The 16,087-nt window shown below is 51.5% G+C and overlaps 1 protein-coding gene and 4 pseudogenes across 1 annotated transcript, besides 2 other annotated features; all 5 read right to left on the bottom strand.

The window, feature by feature from the left end:
• Positions 1 to 1,549, bottom strand: Tc00.1047053511019.13 (retrotransposon hot spot (RHS) protein, putative; the record flags this gene model as incomplete). The annotated part of the gene is made up of 1 exon (XM_808943.1): positions 1 to 1,549. A coding segment is annotated over one exon (1,549 nt), but the record flags the coding sequence as incomplete, so codon positions are not given.
• Positions 1 to 16,087: part of a sequence feature (areas not merged during assembly with more than two copies in the genome that could not be assigned to a particular haplotype) that runs on past the window's edge.
• On the bottom strand, positions 4,962 to 6,902 carry Tc00.1047053511019.26 (annotated as a pseudogene).
• Positions 8,241 to 8,670: a mobile genetic element.
• Tc00.1047053511019.40 lies at positions 8,706 to 12,323 on the bottom strand (annotated as a pseudogene).
• Tc00.1047053511019.47 lies at positions 14,309 to 14,908 on the bottom strand (annotated as a pseudogene).
• Positions 15,073 to 15,981, bottom strand: Tc00.1047053511019.54 (annotated as a pseudogene).

Consider the following 16,087-nt stretch of genomic DNA (forward strand, 5'->3'; position numbering starts at 1 on the left):
ATCGTAAATGACATACCCCTTTCACCCCACGCCCAGAGAAACTGCTCACAATACGGAAAATACTGTCGTCACCCTTGTACACTGACGCCACTCGGGTGGTCTTGTCAAACAGAAAAGTTCGATCCGCAATAAAGTACGCAACCATTGGGAGTTGCTCCGCATCGTAGTGCAGCAGCTGGTAAAGGAGGTACGAACCGGCAGCCATCGACTTCCCGATCCCGGGCGTCCCAATCAGCACACGTCGCCCAGGCACAAAGCCGGGCTCATCGTCAGGGCTGAGGAATTCGCTTAGATCCTTTTTGACGATCTGCCACACTCGCTCCACCTCACAGTTCACATAGCAGTCATGAATGGATTCCTTCTCCTTCCATTTCCACGAGTACGGCCATCCCTTGTCCGAGTTAAGCACCATCAGCCTGAGACGTGGTGCACCGGATTGCTGCGCACCGTCATCCTTTTCGAAAGTTCTGCCAGCTGCCTTGTAAGTCCATTGCTGTTCTGGTTTCCCCTCCTTCACCTTCATTACCGTCCCCCCGCCGTCAGGAACTTCCACGACATGATGCCACCTCGCATTGTACACAGACTCGTACTCTCCCTCCAGGTATATCGGTGCGCTCGACGTCGTTGGGTTCCTCACCTCCTCAAGGGCTGCATTCAATGAGATTTTAGTGTCGTCGCGAACACATGCTTTTACCTCCTCAGCAGCTAATGACCACGCTGCTAGACTGTTGACACCATTCTCGCTAAGCCTGCGTGCAACTTCTTCCAAACCCATTTCCTCCCGTACAGCCATCTCCATCTCCGCATAAGCACCTGATGCCCGTATTTCGTTCAATACTCCCGCATCGCGGATATGACTCGTGGGATCACTGAAAAAAACCCTCAGTAAGACATTCCGATTGGCGCGCAAAATGCCTCTGCCTTCCAATTCCATCATAAGAAAATCATTCAGCTTTACGTCCATGACGCGAACTCTCCCTCTAAATAGCACATCCCTGATCGTAGTAGTTAGGGCAAATCCTACATGTTCCTCACGCACTGCCCTTTCTTCCGCCTCACGGCTTTCTTCTCTCAGTAATTGAGTGAGTACTCTGTTTAGATTTCTCCTTGCAAGTGGAGTGACCGTATCCTTTCCTTCATAGTCCCTCCATTGCTCGAGAGAGAGCACACCCTCGTGATGAAGCTTATTAATAGCCTCCAGCTCTCTGTATGACGGCGATGCCTTTATTGTGTGTAATAACCCTTTCTTTTTGATAAACGTCTCGGGATTCTGAACAAAATTCCCCATCGTGACGTTCCCATTTCTTTCCACAACCCACTCCTCGCCCAAGTTGCTCCGGAGGAAATCGTTCAGCTTCATTTCGGTCCTGTTAGTGCTTCCCTCCAGCAGGATGTCCTCTACGGTGCTGCTAATGGTCCACTGTGGTCGCCGCGCCTCCTCCACTCTTATTCGTGTCGCAGCGGGTTGATCCGTGACATCCTCAGACTCCGGCCTCGCTCTCCTCTGACGATCTCCCTGCGGCACGGCAGACGCTTGATTTCCAGGCATTGTTTCCCTTTGATTTCCTGGTTGGATCGAGTTAGATCTAAACAATAGCCACCAAACAAAAAAGGGGAATGAGAAAAAGAAAGACAATAGGCACAGTCATGAATCAAAGCCACAACAAGAGACTCATCCACAGCAAGAGAGTCATCCACATAGTATTCGATAAAAACCACATGCACGAGGACCACCGCAACGACGGCGAGTGGATGTCATCCACCCAGCACAGTGTTGGTGAGAGCAAACAACAACAACGTGGTGCGCACGGAGGGTTTGCTCATGCATTCCGCTCGCTACGGTCCCGCACCCGTGTGGCACCGCCGTCACCGCACACACTCTGCAAGAGGACGTGGGCACATAAACGCTGACACACACAAACACACAAACAAAAGTGGGAGGAGTATTCGGTGCAGTAACAGCCACACGCAAGAACCCCAAATCATACACACCACAACAGCGATGCATCACGGTAATCCCCCACACAACAGAAAAGAGTGCAATTTGCATGCTTTATGGAAAATATCTGCAATGCGCGTGTCACAAAAGAGTGCCGTGACGCCGCCTTTCATGTTGCATTCGCCATTCATGTATCACTTGGAAGCACGCAGCCAACACTCCTCCGCTACACTCCCCGTGCTGCTCGTGTCGCTCCACTGAAGAAATTTATCACCGCACATCCCCATCACCGTGCATTGCAGAATACAAACCTACCACACGGCATGGGTGCGGTGCCACCCCGCCAATAAATCCCAGGATCTTCCCCACCGCCTCGTGTGTCACGGGCGACAGTCTCATTATGCCTGCGAAAGGCTTTTTTTCAAACAAGAACGCGGCCCCACCACACGTCCGTAAGAACGTTTGTTCCTTCGCACGCAAAGGAGTTGAGCGGGAGAACAGCAGGAAAGACAACACCGGCAGCCATGAGCAGCCCGCACACGCCAACACACCGCTGCCCCGCATATCACCAAAAATAAAAATACCAAAGAAACTTGTCACATCCCAAATACAAATCGCAAGTGCGGTTGCAGCACACACTCCCACCTCCTGGGCGTGTGCAGCCCCTCGCTGCTCGGCACTCTAAGTGAAATCACCAAAAGCACCAACTCGGGAGCATTCGACCACCGCCACAGCAGTCACGCTCCCCATTTCTCACAAAGGCGAAGGCTTGCAGTGGCGCAGCGGACGGCGGCACGCACAGTCGCAGGGTAATGAACTGCCGCGGGAAGCACGCAACGGCGATGCGCCCCTCCTTTGGGAAACCCAAAAAAAAACATGTGTCGCGCAGTCCCCGTGAGCAACACACATTGAACCGTATTCAGCTCCACTACTGTGGCCATCCGCACTCACAGCATGAGTGCGACAACGCAGGCAAGGAAGCACGGAATAACAGCACGCATCCCTCCCATAAAGGTCAGGCGGCGTCCGTGCTGCCTTCAACAATAATTCCACCCCACATCACCCCTCTGCATATCCGCAGCAAAAAGGCCCACACGGTGTACACTACATTACAATTTCCTAAAGAGCAAGCCGGATCATCAGAGTGCTGCCCTCTTCTCAACGTTGGGTAGAGGCTCTCTGATCCTTGTCGCCGCCAGCCTACGGTATTATGGAGGAGCATTACGTTCACGGCATATCTCTCCGTTTACTTCACTTTCTCGAAGCCGCAAATGAAGTGATGTCCCACAAGTGATTCCGGACGGTCTGAAGAACGTGACGTGTCAGACGCGCTGAAACTGTGCGCGTGTGCGTTATTACGGGCGAGCGACACGATGCTCTTGCACATCCATGTATGCCGATCCTGCGCAACACCCCATTTGGCGGTGCGGAAATTGTTGGACACCAAACACGCACAAATCGCACAATGAATGCCTCTGGAAAAAATAATAATAACGTCAACACAGACACAGTAACAAAACAAACAAAAGAAATCCAACCTCTGCGCGCCCTCCCGCAAGAAGGTGAAGACACACACAATTGTTCCCTTAGTTTCACCCCAACTGCTCGGAATTGATGGGTCCATAGTAGGAGGAAACACGCTACTCTTCCCTCGCTCCCTGTCACGAGGCATGGATGCTGCGAGAGGCTGCCAAGATGAGCCTCACGTGTGTGGAGGACCTCAATGCTCGGGGCAGGTCGAAAGCCACCCACACTCACCCCCACTCACAAAAGGGCAAAGACATGGAGAAAAGAATCCCGTCGCACGGCGCATTCAAGAAGGCACACGCAGAAGCACCGCCATCCACATCGTACCGCAAACAGCAATGCGAACAGCACACACCCACGACCGCAACAAGAGGAACGAGGCGCATCCAAGTCCACCACAGTCCTTTACTTACCCCAGCCCCGAAGGAATAGCGTTACGCCTCACAGCAGGTCGTGGCGGGTGGCGCCCCACACTCACAGTGAGGCACGGCGCACACCATCAGCTCCCCTCAGAACGCACTTATCAGGGCGCCCAGTCACCCTCGCACCATCGCAATGGGGGAACACAAACGATCGTCGTCACGGACCATCGATGCTTCTAGCAGAAAATAAAAAGTGATGAGAGAGTGTCAACTGCACGGCTAGCAGTGGGACACCCAATGGGACAAAAAGATAAATAGTGGCATTCAACACAGCAAATTGCCAAATACAGAAAAACAAGAAAAAAGGCGTAGGTTCAGCAGAAATAAATAAATAAATGATAATAAAGAAAAAAAACTAAATCACCTCAGTGGACCTTCATTTCGTATATCCCTCAGCGCAGCAGGGATTGTGCATCTCCATATGTTTCTTACAGAGGAAAAAAAGATCGCAGTGTTCCACGTGTCCACAAGAAATCCCTCACATTTCATGAGGCACTCGGCCTCTTCCTCCACCCCTCGTTTTGCACAGTCCGCGAAACGCACAGCAATGAGGCCGGCACCGCGTGCGGTGCAACAAAAGCAAATAAAACAGGGGGAAACACGTCACTCATGAAAGTGTGCAGCTAGCGGCAAACAAAAATAAATTAAAAAATAGTAAAAAGGCAGGGGTTCTGATCCCTCCTACAAGGCACCAGCAGCACATTATATCCAGAGGTGAAAACAAAAGGGATAAATAAAAAGTCCTCAACGGAATGCATTGAGTCTTCCTGAGGAGCTGCACACCCTTTTCCACGGGGAGTCGCGGCTCCACTCCCACCGTCTCACACAGCTAAGAGCTGTAATGCCCAGAGCCCCAGAAGTAGAAGCAACAAGATCCGAGGCACACACACACGCACCGTGCCGTAGCCACTAAAGCCCTTCTTCAAAAAAGTGTTGTTCGTGAGCTGAGAGGCGCTTCTGTCTTCGGAGCCACCGTCAGTTCCCGCTGGATCATCCGGTCCTTCAAGCATTTTCCCAGAAAGAGACTCTGGAAGAGCAAGGTTGCTGGCACCAACTTTTGCGGCTTCTTCCCGGGTCAATATGCGGTTGTACAGAAAGACACTCGTCACTGTCACATACTTGTTTTGGCTCCCGGTGTCGCTTGCACTGCTCCCATCCCCTCCAATGTAAAAGTGTGAATTCGCGCGTGGCCCCTTTCCCGATGATGATGTCGTTTCAGCATCCCACGCACACTCACCATTGATCTATACGAAGTCCTTGTTGCCGGTCCTGCAGCGTGAGCACCACTCGTTATTGTTTGTTCAACTCCCAAAAGCCGGTGTGTTTGTTTGCGTTGAACATCACCCCCCAACTCCTTTCATGGCTGTGCGACAGCCAAAAGTGCACAGTGCAGCCTGCTCCCTTCGCGCCAACCAAAGGGATACTCTTGACGCCTGCGTGTGTCTCGCGGATAGCCACCGTCGCCACAAGAGCGAAGTCGTAATTCACAAAGCCACAGTGATTATTATCCTCCCAACGATTCACGGGTAACATTGCCCTGCGAATTGAAGCCCATTTGTGACATTCTTGCCATTCGTCACCGTTGCAATCACGCAACGGCACTAGTCGATACACGTGTTGGCAGTGCCTGCGTTGGAAAGTTATCCAACCAGACCCACCGTACTTACGGGCGACGCGGAGAAGGAAGCGTCCACGTCCGCCCAATTACGGGGAATGGAAGTGATCATCCGGAGCTCCTCCGTCAGGGGAGGCAGGAAACAGGCTGCTTTTCTCTTCATTGTGCCTCGCTCCCACAAGGTGCAACGCACCATCCGAGCACAGCATGGCGTTGGCAATCGGCTTATTCACAGCAGCGTCCATGAAAGCCGGTCCAACACAAAACACGCGGTTGCTGTCAGTCACCCAAACGTAGAGCGCATGGGCCTCACTCTCCCACCACGGGGAGCTCACTTTCCGAGCCTACAGCATGACGCTCCTTCCTCCAACGGTCGCAGTGACAATGGCTCCCACACGCAAGCTCTTTTCCCAAAGAACCGATTGTGAATTGGCCCAAACGCCTGCAATTGCCCCGGGTACTTCCACCCACATTGTCCCCTTGTCACGTGACTCGTGCACTCTGCAGTACCGGCTCCCATAGCAATGAATAATCACAAGAAGTTGTCCCTGCTCCCACTCGGCAATGAGAAGGTCAATGCAGTCCGCAGGAAGAATGCCCCTTGAAAGCACTCAGCTGCTGCCGCCGTCCGTCGAACAGATAATCATGGAGAAATCGTCTTTTCCGTCATTGTACGCAATCACGGGGACACAAGCGTGCCATTCAAAACACCTGAGCCACAAAAAACCTTCAATCCATTCGCGCCGCGTTCGTGAGTCTCGGGAATGATCTGTGATCACAGCAATTTGGGCTCACACCAGTGGATCAGCTCGCTCCGTCTGCCGTCATTGGGCTGCGTGAATTCACCCACAACCAGTTGAACATCGCGGTCCCTCAACGCCCAATTGAACCCACCATTCGTACCAAGCTTTCGCTAACTTCCCGCACGAAGAAACGCCCTATTGCCGCTCTCAATTGCCGTGGGATTGAAAGCGGAGCCTACAACACCCTTTATATTCGCTGTGCTCAACACGATGTGTGTATTCCGGCCATTATTAAACTCACCAAAAAAAGACGACAAATTCCACGCAAAAAGGATGGAACCCGCCAAAATATCCGCATGAGAAAGCACACTCGGTGCCCCATCGCTATCATTAAGCGTCGTGTAACACCCATCAAAGACAACCGTCAGTCCACCAACACCCACAAGAGCGAGCGATCCAAACGAATCCCTCCTTCCACTTGCACCAGTTACACCCTTCGGTTCCAAATGCGTTCATCCCGGAACAAAAATAAAGGCCACCCACAGCAGCCGTGCAATCACTTGATTCTCCCCCGTCGATGCGGTCTCAGCTCCACAGGTGGCGCAACACATCACGAGGAGGAGCAGCACCGCAGAAGTAAACACACGCCGGGACATGCTGGGCCTCGACGGCTCACTCTCCCCTCCTTCCGCTGGATCCGGCCATGCGGCGACGGTTGTGTGCGTTGGGTGCCTTGACAGCAGCAACACGTGAGAGCATAAAAATATGTGTGTGTGGGCGGTGTGTGTGCTGTTGGTCCTTTCAGTGCCTCACAATTTCACAGTAGCGATTCGCGCTTGTTTTCTTTCTTTCCTAGTGTGACTGTGTTCAAGAAGTGGAGGAGACAGCAGCAACAGCGGCGATAAATCAGACACGTCAGAGGAGAGCAGAGCAGAACACACACGCAGAGAGTGGGGCACGAGACAATTCGGAAGGGACAGCACGGAGGACCATCGCCCAAAGAAAAGAGCAGCAACACGGCAATTCACGGCGGGCCGTCGGTGTGTGCGGGCCAGCCCTCACGCGGTGCAACACGCCACACCCAACAGGGAATGACAGACAGGCGGAGGGAGAGATGAATGGATGCCGTCAAGAGACACTCACAATCAACATGGCTCGTGAGCATGCGGCCACTCCACGCAGGAACACAGGAGGAGAAGATGACAAGGGAAAAAAGCAAGAAGCAGCACAACACACACGGAAGAAACAAATTGCGGGAAAAGCATCGCCACGGCCCTCGCCCTGACCGGCAACTCCACACCAGCCCTCACACACACACACACCATCGCAGTGCTGTCAGTCCGCGGGTGAGAGGATTCGGTCCTCCACACAACAAACGCGCACACCGCCAGCAATCATCCACCGATGACAAGGAGAAGAGACACACCGCCACCGCCTCCAGTTCAATCCCACGGACAACGGCATACGGCCACAGCCCGCTGCCGGCACACAGCGCACGCGGAGCAAGCAATCACCCAAAGAGCCACACGTGGAAACGGATCCTCATCCAGCCATGACGCGGCGCCTCACTCCATGCGGTCACACGGAGCGCGCTGTTTCCACAATAGAATTTGTCCGTTTTTCATCCCTTAAAAATGCTACTGTTAGTGATCGGCCCTATAAAATTAAAAATGAAAATGAAAAATGGAAAATGTAGTAAAACTGCGAAAGCAACGGTCACAATAATTCTCCCACAATAGAGCAATTCTCCGTTTAAATCTTTTATAAAAACGCAATTATAAAAGCCTATAAAACTCCCTTAATGTTTTCCTTTTTTTTTTTTGCGGAAAACAAGCTTCCCTCATCATTCCCCATATTTTTTTATGCTATTGTCGATAGCTTTGAACACCTGAGATTTGTGTGCAGTACTGTCGCCTGGCGCTGGCGCACCTGCACTGTATGCACACGAAAGTATCCAACTATATAGGATCCAAAGAAAAAAAAAAAAAAAAAGGAATAATCTTCCGGGCAGCTGGCCGGATCCTGAAAATCTATGGAAACCAAACAAGTTAGGAAAAAAGATTCGTTAGTTAATTGCCTCAATGTTTTCTTTTCTTTCAATATATAGAATTCTGTGGACCACTAGCATGGTCCTTTGTCCTTAGTTGGGATTTGAATATTATTACTTACGAAGTGGCAGACTTTGGGGTCCTCCAACCACTAGACCCCGCCGCGTGGTGGGAATCAAAAGGGGGTGGGTGGGATGGCAAAATAAAATAAAAATTATCCGGCCTCTATCGGCTCCCGCCCCCTACAAAGTCGCGTTCTTCCCAAAAGATTCATACGGTAGAAAGTATCATAAAGAATGCCTTCATTTATCAGGATAAACACATACATTAATTAAGTTAGCCAGCTACCCCGCGATCATTCTTTTCACAAGCTCCTAAATTTTACTAAAAAAACAAAACGCCGCTTTAATTCCCTAATTTGTGCCTGTACCTTGTTGGTCGTTTTCCACACTGGAAACTCTTTGTTTGATGTCATCGGCTGATACTCCTACTCGATACTGGTGTACCTTTTTCTTCCAAAACTCCGCAATTTCTTTTTCAGCGTCGGTTTCATTATTGGGATTGGCGGGACCACATCTCTGCCAGCCAGTTAGCGGCTTGTTGTCTTTGTGCTGCACATAAACAATCTCCCACGACATGTCTCGGGATAATTCCTCCCAATCATTAAAATATGCCGCCAGCTGTTCAGTGAACAGCTTCACAGTACTGGTTAGGGTGTGGTGCTCACTTGCCGTAGTGATCTGCAGCCCAACCATTATCTTCGGGTTTGAGTCCACAAAGAAAAAGCCGTCCACCAGCGGAAAGTTTTTGGCCGCCGGTCGATACAGCACCCAGTACTCTATGGCAATCCGATTAGAAGGGTTCTCTGGTGGCTCCTCTTTCCTGGTTAATGTTTTGTTCGAATACCTTAACAGCGCACATTCTTGTGGCTCAGGTCGTCCTGTTAGCTTCAGTTCATTGATTTTAAGTCTTAATCGCACGCAAGAAATCCTCATTCAAAAATGCGGACACGGCACACTTTTCAAGAAGATAAGGTATGACATAATCCCATATACTCAGCACAAGAAAAATAAAATCGAACTGCCTCATTTCACTTTCCAACTTGGAGAATATTTTACTTTCAAAATGGTGAGATATCGGTACATTCAAAGGCCATTCAATGTTGTCTCGTCGTACTCGGACAACCTTCACAAGCTTGTGAGACACTTCACTGTCATTAAACGCATTAAGCTCTCCAATATTAGCGTAATGCTCGGCTTTCGAAGCGGTGATCTTATTCACGGCAGATTCACCTTCGGAGAAGCGGTCATTATATGCCGTTTTATTAAGTATGAAGCGGAGAATCGGTCCCACTTTTTCCATTTGTTCTTTGACCTCCTTCCAGTATTTCGCTTGTTCCTGCTGGGACCGATTGTGCTTCATCCATGCACATATTGCCCTCACATCGCTCTCTTCAGGACAATTAATTACGATTCGCGCCGCGTACCTGCGACTCGCCCACCATTCGAAGTTTTTTATGTTTGGTGATGTCAGCAGAATCATGCCCCAACCCTCGCAAGGCAAAGCAATTTGCGGTTGCTTACCCTTCACTGCCACATCGTAAATGACATACCCTTTCACCCCACGCCCAGAGAAACTGCTCACAATACGGAAAATACTGTCGTCACCCTTGTACACTGACGCCACTCGGGTGGTCTTGTCAAACAGAAAAGTTCGATCCGCAATAAAGTACGCAACCATTGGGAGTTGCTCCGCATCGTAGTGCAGCAGCTGGTAAAGGAGGTACGAACCGGCAGCCATCGACTTCCCGATCCCGGGCGTCCCAATCAGCACACGTCGCCCAGGCACAAAGCCGGGCTCATCGTCAGGGCTGAGGAATTCGCTTAGATCCTTTTTGACGATCTGCCACACTCGCTCCACCTCACAGTTCACATAGCAGTCATGAATGGATTCCTTCTCCTTCCATTTCCACGAGTACGGCCATCCCTTGTCCGAGGTAAGCACCATCAGCCTGAGACGTGGTGCACCGGATTGCTGCGCACCGTCATCCTTTTCGAAAGTTCTGCCAGCTGCCTTGTAAGTCCATGACTGTTCTGGTTTCCCCTCCTCCACCTCCATTACCGTCCCCCCGCCGTCAGGAACTTCCACGACATGATGCCACCTCGCATTGTACACAGACTCGTACTCTCCCTCCAGGTATATCGGTGCGCTCGACGTCGTTGGGTTCCTCACCTCCTCAAGGGCTGCATTCAATGAGATTTTAGTGTCGTCGCGAACACATGCTTTTACCTCCTCAGCAGCTAATGACCACGCTGCTAGACTGTTGACACCATTCTCGCTAAGCCTGCGTACAACTTCTTCCAAACCCATTTCCTCCCGTACAGCCATCTCCATCTCCGCATAAGCACCTGTTGTCTGTATTTCGTTCAATACTCCCGCATCGCGGATATAACTCGTGGGATCACTGATAAAAACCCTCAGTAAGACATTCCGATTGGCGCGCAAAATGCCTCTGCCTTCCAATTCCATCATAAGAAAATCATTCAGCTTCATGTCCATGACGCGAACTCTTCCTCTAAATAGCACATCCCTGATCGTAGTAGTTAGGGTAAATCCTACATGTCCCCGCACTGCCCTTTCTTCCGCCTCACGGCTTTCTTCTCTCAGTAATTGAGTGAGTACTCTGTTTAGTTTTCCCCTTGCAAGTGGAGTGACCGTATCCTTTCCTTCATAGTCCCTCCATTCCTCGAGCGAGAACACACCATTCTCGCAAAGACTGCGTGCAACTTCTTCCAAACCCATTTCCTCCCTCACAGTCCCCTCCATCCTCAAATAAGCATCGGTTGTCTGTATTTCGCCCAATACTCCCGCATCGCGGATATAACTCGTGGGATCACTGATAAAAACCCTCAGTAAGACATTCCGATTGGCGCGCAAAATGCCTCTGCCTTCCAATTCCATCATAAGAAAATCATTCAGCTTCATGTCCATGACGCGAACTCTTCCTCTAAATAGCACATCCCTGATCGTAGTAGTTAGGGTAAATCCTACATGTCCCCGCACTGCCCTTTCTTCTGCCTCCCGCCGTTCTTCTCTCAGTAATTGAGTGAGTACTCTGTTTAGCTTTCTCCTTGCAAGTGGAGTGACCGTATCCTTTCCTTCATAGTCCCTCCATTCCTCGAGCGAGAACACACCATTCTCGCAAAGACTGCGTGCAACTTCTTCCAAACCCATTTCCTCCCGTACAGTCCCCTCCATCCTCAAATAAGCACCTGTTGTCTGTATTTCGTTCAATACTCCCGCATCGCGGATATGACTCGTGGGATCACTGATAAAAACCCTCAGTAAGACATTCCGATTGGCGCGCAAAATGCCTCTGCCTTCCAATTCCATCATAAGAAAATCATTCAGCTTCATGTCCATGACGCGAACTCTCCCTCTAAATAGCACATCCCTGATCGTAGTAGTTAGGGTAAATCCTACTTGTTCCTCACGCACTGCCCTTTCTTCTGCCTCAAGCCGTTCTGCTCTCAGTAATTGAGTGAGTACTCTGTTTAGTTTTCTCCTTGCAAGTGGAGTGACCGTATCCTTTCCTTCATAGTCCCTCCATTGCTCGAGAGAGAGCACACCCTCGTGATTAAGCTTATAAATAGCCTCCAATAGTATTCTCCTTTCCTCCAGCTCTCTGTATGACGGCGATGCCTTTATTGTGTTTAATAACCCTTTCTTTTTGATAAACGTCTCGGGATTCTGAACAAAATTCCCCATCGTGACGTTCCCATTTCTTTCCACAACCCACTCCTCGCCCAAGTTGCTCCGGAGGAAATCGTTCAGCTTCATTTCGGTCCTGTTAGTGCTTCCCTCCAGCAGGATGTCCTCTACGGTGCTGCTAATGGTCCACTGTGGTCGCCGCGCCTCCTCCACTCTTATTTGTGTCGCAGCGGGTTGATCCGTGACATCCTCAGACTCCGGCCTCGCTCTCCTCTGACGATCTCCCTGCGGCACGGCAGACGCTTGATTTCCAGGCATTGTTTCCCTTTGATTTCCTGGTTGGATCGAGTTAGATCTAAACAATGGCCACCAAACAAAAAAGGGGAATGAGAAAAAGAAAGACAATAGGCACAGTCATGAATCAAAGCCACAACAAGAGACTCATCCACAGCAAGAGAGTCATCCACATAGTATTCGATAAAAACCACATGCACGAGGACCACCGCAACGACGGCGAGTGGATTTCATCCACCCAGCACAGTGTTGGTGAGAGCAAACAACAACAACGTGGTGCGCACGGAGGGTTTGCTCATGCATTCCGCTCGCTACGGTCCCGCACCCGTGTGGCACCGCCGTCACCGCACACACTCTGCAAGAGGACGTGGGCACATAAACGCTGACACACACAAACACACAAACAAAAGTGGGAGGAGTATTCGGTGCAGTAACAGCCACACGCAAGAACCCCAAATCATACACACCACAACAGCGATGCATCACGGTAATCCCCCACACAACAGAAAAGAGTGCAATTTGCATGCTTTATGGAAAATATCTGCAATGCGCGTGTCGCAAAAGAGTGCCGTCACGCTGCCTTTCATGTTGCATTCGCCATTCACGTATCACTGGGAAGCACGCAGCCATCACTCCTCCGTTCAGCTCCTCGTGCTACTCGTGTCGCTCCACTGAAGAAATTTATCACCGCACATCCCCATCACCGTGCATTGCGGAACGCAAACCTGCCACACGGCATGGGTGCGGTGCCACCCCGCCAATAAATCCCAGGAAACTCCCCACCGCCTCGTGTGTCACGGGCGACAGTCTCATTATGCCTGCGAAAGGCTTTTTTCCCAAACAAGAACGCGGCCCCACCACACGTCCGTAAAAACGTTTGTTCCGTCGCACGCAAAGGAGTTGAGCGGGAGAACAGCAGGAAAGACAACACCGGCAGCCATGAGCAGCCCGCACACGCCAACACACCGCTGCCCCGCATATCACCAAAAATAAAAATACCAAAGAAACATGTCACATCCCAAATACAAATCGCAAGTGCGGTTGCAGCACACACTCCCACCTCCTGGGCGTGTGCGGCCCCTCGCTGCTCGGCACTCTAAGTGAAATCACCAAAAGCACCAACTCGGGAGCATTCGACCACCGCCACAGCAGTCACGCTCCCCATTTCTCACAAAGGCGAAGGCTTGCAGTGGCGCAGCGGACGGCGGCACGCACAGTCGCAGGGTAATGAACTGCCGCGGGAAGCACGCAACGGCGATGCGCCCCTCCTTTGGGAAACCCAAAAAAAAACATGTGTCGCGCAGTCCCCGTGAGCAACACACATTGAACCGTATTCAGCTCCACTACTGTGGCCATCCGCACACACAGCATGAGTGCGACAACGCAGGCAAGGAAGCACGGAATAACAGCACGCATTCCCTCCAATAAAGGCTTTGCGGTGTCCGTGCTGCCTTCAACAATAATTCCACCCCACATCGCCCCTCTGCATATCCGCAGCAAAAAGGCCCACACGGTGTACACTACATTACAATTTCCTAAAGAGCAAGCCGGATCATCAGAGTGCTGCCCTCTTCTCAACGTTGGGTAGAGGCTCTCTGCTCCTTGTCGCCGCCAGCCTGCGGTATTATGGAGGAGCATTACGTTCCCGGCATATCTCTCCGTTTCCCCTCGCTGTCCCTAGGCCAAAAATGAAGTGATGTCCCACAAGTGATTCCGGACGGTCTTAAGAACGTGACGTGTCAGACGCGCTGAAACTGTGCGCGTGTGCGTTATTACGGGCGAGCGACACGATGCTCTTGCACATCCATGTATGCCGATCCTGCGCAACACCCCATTTGGCGGCGCGGAAATTGTTGGACACCAAACACGCACAAATCGCACAATGAATGCCTCTGGAAAAAAAAATAATAACGTCAACACAGACACAGTAACAAAACAAACAAAAGAAATCCAACCTCTGCGCGCCCTCCCGCAAGAAAGTGAAGACACACACGCTTGTCCCCTTGGCCTCACTCCAACTCCTCAAAAGTTGATAGGTCCATGGCAGGAAGGATCACGCTACTCCTCTCTCGCTCCCTGTCACGAAGCATGGCATTGCGCATATCCAGTGCATCTGCTTCACCCACATGCGTCCCTTTGGGGCATTCGCCTCGAGAGTCACCAAGCACGCGCCGCTAGAAAGTGTACTCCCAGTCTATGCTGCATCTTCTGAGCGACCTTGCTGCCTTGCCGCACAAACAAGTCCACAATTTACGCATTATGACTGCAGACACGTGCCAGTGGGAATTCCCGCCCTTTCCCTCAGCCTTGCAAACTGCGTGCGCCATACAAATGCCGGTCATAGGGCAGACACACACAGGCGCTGATACCCGTGACAACACGTGAGATACTCGCCGCAGAATGAGGTGCCGCAGGTCTCCGCTCACTGATCCAGATTGACCACGCTAAAGCCCACAATTCCCGTGGGTTTGGCATCCCAATAGTTCGTCGTGGTTCGTTGAATTCCATGGTCGAGGAGTCCCAAGCAAGCAAGAACCAAGAGCCTGGACACTCTGTGGAGTAAAAAAAAATAAAAAACGCGGGCTGGCGCGGGCACAGCTAAGCGCCATGGGAGAAGCATCTCAGCTCATCCCATGGAAAACACTTCACCAACGTCACTGCAACGTTGGCCTCTTGCTTCGTGGGTGTGTCACTTCTCTCTTCACTCCGTGCCAGCCTCCGTCCAATTCCCCGCCCAGCAGTACTACGCGTCACACTGCGCTGCTTCCGCACAATCACACCTCGCGGCCAATCATCGTGACGCACCTCCAACTGCAGTCGCATCCAACCTCGAAAGCCCTCGCACCCTCTTCCGCCCTCCTGTGTGTCGAGAGGAGACGCCTCTCTCGCAGTCTTCGCGTCCTCCCCAATAAAGCTCTGCAGTTGTGCCCAAACATCACCGGGTCTCTTGCCAAGAAGGAAACCGTGTGCGACGTGACCAATGTGAGCATACACAAATTTAGAAAACGGTTTATAGGCTCTGTGAAGTGCCCTGCGTGCGCCCGCACGTACGATGGGAACACACACGGTGCGAATCGGGTGAGATCATCGTTCCAGCTCGCATCCCCACCAGGTGAGTCATTGACGGCTCCATCCCGCTTCACGACAAGTCAAACAACAGTGCACAAGTAAGTGCGCCGTGCTCTGCATTCACTTGTGGTTCCCCTTTTGGGTCCAACGTCGTCAGGTGGTGTAAAGAGAAGAGTCGCATTATCATTCTTCCATTTGCTGCTGCTGCCGCCTCATGTCCCGTAAGGAGCCACTGATCCCTCTCTCTTTGGCGATAAAGGGTCCTCACGCATGGGATGCATCCTGCCTCGTGTGGCATGAGGAACAGCAGAGAGTCCCCAACGTTGCCAATGCGGGATTGACCGTCCAGTGCGGTGAGTACAACACGCTGGATCCGTCGGAGGATCGTCGTGCACACTTCAGTCCGCCAGTGGCGGATACAATCCTCGGGCAGCCACGCCTGTGCAGAACAGAACACCCTGTTGGAGAACGTCGAGCAGCTCCACCGACGTGTCGGAAAGCCTCACAAAAAGAGGTCCGGTCAACCTGCGGCACATTACCGTGCAACTTTAATATCCTGACATCGAGAAGAGTGTTTATACCTGAGAGTGTTTGGCCCCATCGTTATCATCATCACTGCTCAAATCATCTCAACAGGCAACAATGTCATCGCTCTCGTATTGCTCATGCCCGTTGGCCTCCTCCACCCGCCGCCTCACGTCCGTATGAATAAAGTCTCG

The sequence above is a fragment of the Trypanosoma cruzi genome, genomic scaffold (genome assembly GCF_000209065.1).
Source record: "Trypanosoma cruzi strain CL Brener 1047053517029 genomic scaffold, whole genome shotgun sequence".
In the NCBI taxonomy this organism is placed as follows: domain Eukaryota; phylum Euglenozoa; class Kinetoplastea; order Trypanosomatida; family Trypanosomatidae; genus Trypanosoma; species Trypanosoma cruzi.